We start from the raw sequence: 6,962 nt of genomic DNA on the forward strand, positions 1-6,962 counted from the left end.
AGAAGACGAGAGTTGAGACACCAATTGATGCAAATGAGATTCGTATTACGAGTCAGGGAAGGATGCGCAACTATATCACCTATGCTATGAGCTTGCTTCAAGTGGAAAACAGTTCAAGTGAAATTGTATTCAAGGCAATGGGAAGAGCCATCAACAAGACGGTGAAAATTATGGAGTTAATTAAGAGAAGAATTGTTGGCCTTCATCAGAATACCTCAATTAGATCCACCGATATAACTGATACATGGGAGCCCCAAGAGGAAGGCCTCCTTCCATTGGAAACCACAAGGCATGTGTCATTGATAACAATGAGGCTACGTTTGGATGTTGAACTAAGTTAAGCTGAGTTGAGATGATAAAATATTGTTAGAATATTATTTTTTTAATATTATTATTTTGAAAATTTGAAAAAGTTGAATTGTTTATTATATTTTGTGTTGGAATTTGAAAAAGTTATAATGATAAGTTGAGAGAAGTTTAGGATCCAAACGTACCCTAACCCTTTCAAAGAAGGAATTGAATGCATCCTTGTTGGGTACCAACCTCCATTACCCACAAAGCAGGTGAAGCCATCTACAGAGTTTGATTATGATGGAGAGGGTTCACCTAAGTCGAGGTTAGGGCCGTGGTGGCAAAGGAAGGGCAAAAGCTAGAGGGAATGGTTTTGTGGCAGCTGATTATGAGGATGGAGGTTGGGACCGCAGTCGAGGCAATGCAAGGGGTAGGGGTCATGGAAGAGGATGTGGTTTCCGTGGCCATGGAAGGGATAGTGGACCTCAAGTTGATACACAGAAAGAGGAAGGATACCATCGAGAAGCACCTGTTCAAGGCCGTGGACGAGGCTGTGGGAGGGGAAATTGTGGAAGGGGCCGTGGCTTTAGATCCAATGGACTGATCCCGTCAACTGCATGAGACATTGAGTGGGCTTCCACAGGCACGATGGAAATGACTCAAGTTATGGAATTTTCCCATCTATGTTTCATTATCTCTTGTTAGTACCATCAATGGTCCCGTGCTAGTACTTATTGTAGGTCATATTCATATGGTAGTGCTGTAGACATATAAGTTTGGAATTGCTCCCAAATGAGGTTTGGCAAACCCTTTTTGTGGGTGACATGCTTGGATAGTTGTACTTTTCCATTTTGACTGAGCCGCATTCTTTTATTTTTGTTTGGAGAATTTTTGGTGTGGAATGAAAAAAAATAGTACGGATCCTTTGAAACCCAAGCATCCTTTGAAAAAAATGAGCGTTTCCAAGCAACAAGACAAATTACCAGATATTACAAAATTGTTGTTTGAAATTGTTTAGCAATCGGTCATGGAATTGCCGTAGTTCTGATTTTGACAGTTTGAACTTTGAATATAGGCGAGTTACAAGTGGTGGGATTAGGTAACTTAGGTTGAGTCTTCATAGGCTGGCAACAAGAACTCATTTTCTTCGCAATAGAAAATGATAATAATAATAATAAATAAATAAATAAAATTTTCTGGAGTGCATTGAACATGTCAACGGACATTTTTTTTTTCTTATTTGAGAAAATGGCAACAAGACCTCAGAAGTCGGCTATTCTTTTTTCAAAAAAAAGAAGAAGTCGACTATTCTTATCTTCCAAACAAATGACAAACATCAGAAGAAAACAACATTATAAATGAGGATATCTAAAGTTACTTAATTCGACAAAACCTGTCGTGTTAGTGAGACTCTCAGCCCTAACAATGGATCCTCTACTCCAATTCCTATTGACTCTGTTGTCTTGCCTCTTTGCTTTGCTAGTATGTATCTGTTTTCAGTACTTGAGAAGCCAAATTATTCGTGAGAAAACGAAAAAGACCTGTACTGCGCCTCAAGCTGGTGGCGCTTGGCCTATTATAGGCCATATGCACCTACTCGGCGGCCGGCAACTGACCCACAAAACACTGGGTGCCATGGCTGACAAATACGGCCCAGTTTTTACTATTAGGTTGGGTTCTCACAGAGTTTTGGTTCTGAATAGTTGGGAAATGGCCAGAGAGTGTTTCACTGTCCATGACAAGGTTTTCTCCACCAGACCGAGCATTGCAGCCTCAAAGTTGTTAGGATATGACTATGCTATGTTTGGGTTTGCTCCATATGGATCATACTGGCGTGAGATGCGCAAGATAGCTACAGTTGAGCTTTTGTCGAATCATCGGCTTGATATGCTGAAGCATATACGAGCTTCAGAGGTGGGAACTGCGATCAAGGAATTGTACCAGTTCTGGGTTAGCAAAGGCAGTGCAGAAAGTGGAGTTCTTGTGGACATGAAGCAATGGTTTGGGGATTTGACACAGAATCTTGCTTTAAGAATCGTTGGAGGTAAGCGATACTTCGGAACCAATGCTGATTTTGATGAAGATGAGGCACGTCGCTTTCAGAAAGTGATGAGGGAATTTTTTCATCTGTTTGGTGTGTTTGTGTTGTCTGATGCAATACCGTTTCTGGGGTGGTTGGATTTAAATAGATATGAGAAAAGGATGAAGAGAACTGCAAAACAATTGGACGCTCTAGTTGGAGGGTGGCTGGAGGACCATAAACAGAAGAAGTTGTCAGATGGGAAGAGAATAGAAGAGCAGGATTTTATGGATGTGATGCTCAACACCCTCGAAGATGCCCAGATTTCAGGATTTGATGCTGACACCATCAACAAGGCTACTTCCCTGGTAAGTTCTTCGTGACTTTCATCTCTTTCACGAGTCCCAAGGTAAAAACTTGACGGGTGATAGCTAAACCAACCAAAACAAACAGAAAATAGAGAAACATAGTAAGAAATCCTGAAAAATATGAATATAATTCAATACTCAAGGGATCAAAACATTTTTTTTTTTTTTTTTGTCGCATAAAGTTTTCACTTTCAAGGCTTTATCGAGGAATCCTTAGGGACTGACTCAACTGTTAAGGGCTTTGGTCTTGGGGATGTGCCCCAAGTTTAAGGGTTGGATCATTGATACCAAAAAAAAAAAAAAAAAAAAAAAAATTCATCAGAAAAAGGTGGATGATTTATTGTTTAGTCATGAGCTATTATTTTGGCAGAATCTAATCTTAGCAGGAAGTGACACCACAATGGTCACTCTCACATGGGCTCTGTCTTTGCTACTCAACAATAGCGATGCACTAAAGAAGGCCTGTGATGAGCTAGACATAAACGTTGGCAAGGATAGACACGTCGAAGAATCCGACATAAAAGACTTGGTCTATCTCCAAGCCATTGTCAAGGAAACACTGCGCCTATACCCACCTAGTCCGATCATTGGTCTTCGTGCTGCCATGGAAGACTGCACCCTCTCAGCCGGTTATCACATTCCGGCCGACACACGGTTAATGGTGAATGCCTGGAAAATTCACCGAGACGAGAACATTTGGCCCAACCCTCACGAATTCAGACCAGAGAGATTCTTGACTACTCACAGGGACATGGACCTGAGAGGTCAGAATTTTGAGCTCATTCCTTTCGGCTCAGGAAGGCGAGCTTGTCCAGGGGTCTCCCTAGCTCTTCAAGTGGTGCATTTGACGCTCGCTAGCTTCTTACACAGTTTCAACATTTCTAAGCCATTTAATGAAGATGTGGATATGACAGAGAGCGTTGGCTTGACAAACTTGAAGGCAACCCCACTTGAAGTTCTTCTCTATCCACGTCTTAATTCTCATCTCCTTGCGTAAAAATGCTACTCTTTTTATCTTAAACTTTGTCATCTTCCATCGCATTTATTGATATGATGTATTTTAAATAATTTTATGTCTAATACTTAAATGGACAATCACTTAAAATGTGTTATATTAACAAGCATGAACAACAGTAATTGTTTAAGTTTTTTTTTTTTTTTTTAAAACATGTATTTGTGGTCACCAATAATATTTGATGAGTGCATCTCTGCCCCGTTAGAAGACAAAAACTGTTTTATTTCATCTCATCGTTATACAAAATATAATAAACAATTCAATATTTTTAAATTTTAAAACAACAATAATATAAAAAAATAATATTTTATTTAACTTTCAACTTTTATCTAAAATCATCTCATCTTATCTCAATATCTAAATAAGTTGTTACCGTGCTGGTCTATCCCAATGTCGAAAGCTTCATCCTCTGAAGCTCAAACCAACGTAGATAAACATGCATCAGGTTTAATGATTTCCCTGCTGCTACTATTTCTATAAATCTCTTGAGAAAACTTGGGCCGAAGTATTAAAAACAACATTTTATTGTCCATTTTCTAAATTTGAATGCCCAAGAAAAGTCTCAAAGAGTCTTAAAAAAGAAAAGAAAAAAAACATCTAGAGGAGAGGAGCTAGCATCTTAAAAAAAGTAGCAATTTAAAATTTTAATTAGTCATTAACAAATAAAATGAAAAATAATTAAATGGTTGAAAGACTTCAATATTATTTAAATGAATAGTCATAAAATGAATTAAGATATTACTGGTAAAACAAAAAAAAAAAAAAAAAAAAAAAAAACAATCCACTAAATTTGACCAAGAAAAGTCTCAAACAGTCTTAAAAAAGAAAAAAAAAAAAATACATCTAGAGGAGAGGAGCTAGCATCTTAAAAGAAGTAGCAGCATATATTTTGTTTTTTGAGTAAGGTGGCAATTTAAAATTTTAATTGGTCATTAAAAAATAAAATGAAAAATAATTACATGGTTGAAAGACTTCAATATTATTTAAATGAATAGTCATAAAATGAATTAAGATATTACTGGTAAAACAAATAAAAATAAAAAAAACAACCCACTAAATTTGACCAAGAAAAGTCTCAAACAGTCTTAAAAAGAAAAAAAAAAACATCTAGAGGAGAGGAGCTAGCATCTCAAAAAAAGTAGCAGCATATATTTCTTTTTTTGAGTAAGGTGGCAATTTAAAATTTTAATTGGTCATTAAAAAATAAAATGAAAAATAATTAAATGGTTGAAAGACTTCAATATTATTTAAATGCATAGTCATAAAATGAATTAAGATATTATCTGATGTGGTACAACAAATAAAAAAAATGCCTCGATCACTGACTATAATAAGTTATCATACAAAAAGTATATGAAGTATTATAGAGAGGAACAGAAGACTTCAAATTCTAAATTGTTTAATAATTATTGACATGAATTTTAAATTATTCTAAACTTAAAATGCAGAGAGGAGACGCAAAATGCAAAAAGGGATGTAGAGTATAAAGAAAAGATTTTTGTTGTGCGCCGTCTCTTCTCATTCTTCTGTTTTTTCTTCTATTGGATTTTTCGTTTGCAGTTTTTTGGGGTTGGAGATGATTTTATTTCCTTAATAGTAGAGATTCTGAAATTTTATTGGCAGTTTTGTGATGCACAGAGCACTCGTTTATGAGTTTGAGTTTAATTGTTTTATTTTCTATTTCCTTGAGAGAATGATGTTAGGCTAAGTTTACAGCTTGAGCTACAAGATATGGATTCTCTTGCACTAAACTACTTATTAGAGTGATTCTGATATGATAAAAATCTATTTTATAGTTTTGCAAGTTGATTTTGTTGAGATAAGTCAAAACCAAAAACTCTTGTTCTTGTTCTACTGTTGACGTAAGGCACAACAGAAACTTGGTAATATTTTCAAGATTTTTCATCGTTAGTTTTTATAGTAAATTTATTTGCACTCTATAGATACTTTATACTGGAGATAAAATGCTGGGCTGAAGACACTTGTAGCCCAAGTGTTTGACATATTGTGTCACTTTCTTTGATATTACTGCAATCTCTACATTACTTGCACTCAATTATCTAGTATTCAATTTCTTTTCTCATTTCTTTCTGTTTCCATTATTTTTAAGTCTACAAGCATTCAGAAAATTATTCAAAAAATACAGAAAAGATCCCAACCACTCTTCATTAATACACTTCAAATCAGTACATAAATATATTTTTCTTGTTTCTTTTCTTTGTTGCATAAATAGCCCTTTCACCAACAAGCTCCTCACACAAAATACACTTCATTATATGCTTGCTCAGCATGAATACTATTGTCCCTGTGGAATGACCATGGAACTCATCCATGTACTACTTTGATAGCTTCAGCACTTGGAAGACATATTTAGAAAGCCATCAAGTTTTTGGCGCCGTTACCGGGGACAACTGGTGTTTATCAAAGCATTCTCAAATTGTTGAGAAGACGTTTGTAGTGCTGTGAACCTCTTCACAGCTTGGGTGACATTCTTCTTTATTTTGTTTTACTTTATTTTTTTTCTTCTGTTTGTCTTGCATATTTTTTTATTTTCTGTTCTTGTTTGTACGACTGGTTGGACTAGGGACCATACTTCTCGGTTGGTTAGGACAGAATCACAAGCGTCTTTTACCTCATAATCACTTTCTATTGAGTCATCTTCTGACACTAAGAGCACCATGGCTGAAAATAAGAATCATGATAGGGAAGTAGTAAATCAGAACAAGACACTTAGAGATTATTTACAACCTATCAGAACTAGCACACCCTCATGCATAATACAACCTATCAGACCAGAGAGATTCTTGACTACTCACAGGGACATGGACCTGAGAGGTCAGAATTTTGAGCTCATTCCTTTCGGCTCAGGAAGGCGAGCTTGTCCAGGGGTCTCCCTAGCTCTTCAAGTGGTGCATTTGACGCTCGCTAGCTTCTTACACAGTTTCAACATTTCTAAGCCATTTAATGAAGATGTGGATATGACAGAGAGCGTTGGCTTGACAAACTTGAAGGCAACCCCGCTTGAAGTTCTCGTCTCTCCACGTCTTAATTTTCATCTCCTTGCGTAAAAATGCTACTCTTTTTATCTTAAACTTTGTCATCTTCCATCGCATTTATTGATACGATGTATTTTAAATAATTTTATGTCTAATACTTAAATGGACAATCACTTAAAATGTGTTATATTAACAAGCATGAACAACAGTAATTGTTTAAGTTTTTTTTTTTTTTTTAAACATGTATTTGTGGTCATCAATAATATTTGATG

General features: G+C 36.1%; 1 protein-coding gene across 3 annotated transcripts; it reads left to right on the plus strand.

Moving 5' to 3' along the window:
* The first annotated feature begins 1,631 nt into the window (after positions 1-1,631).
* LOC121234374 (cytochrome P450 CYP82D47-like) lies at positions 1,632-6,791 on the plus strand. 3 transcript variants are annotated; one of them, XM_041130312.1, is made up of 3 exons: positions 1,632-2,679; positions 3,050-3,408; positions 6,495-6,791. In XM_041130312.1, exons 1-3 carry the CDS (start codon positions 1,717-1,719, stop codon positions 6,760-6,762), a joined length of 1,590 nt encoding a protein of 529 aa, XP_040986246.1. In that variant the 5' UTR covers positions 1,632-1,716; the 3' UTR covers positions 6,763-6,791. The 3 variants fall into 3 exon arrangements, with proteins under 3 accessions (XP_040986246.1, XP_040986252.1, XP_040986237.1); XM_041130318.1 differs by having other exon boundaries at positions 1,633-2,679; positions 3,050-3,430; positions 6,517-6,791; XM_041130303.1 differs by lacking the exon at positions 6,495-6,791 and having other exon boundaries at positions 1,633-2,679; positions 3,050-3,791.
* Positions 6,792-6,962: the final 171 nt, after the last annotated feature.

The sequence above is a fragment of the Juglans microcarpa x Juglans regia genome, chromosome 1D (genome assembly GCF_004785595.1).
Source record: "Juglans microcarpa x Juglans regia isolate MS1-56 chromosome 1D, Jm3101_v1.0, whole genome shotgun sequence".
In the NCBI taxonomy this organism is placed as follows: domain Eukaryota; kingdom Viridiplantae; phylum Streptophyta; class Magnoliopsida; order Fagales; family Juglandaceae; genus Juglans; species Juglans microcarpa x Juglans regia.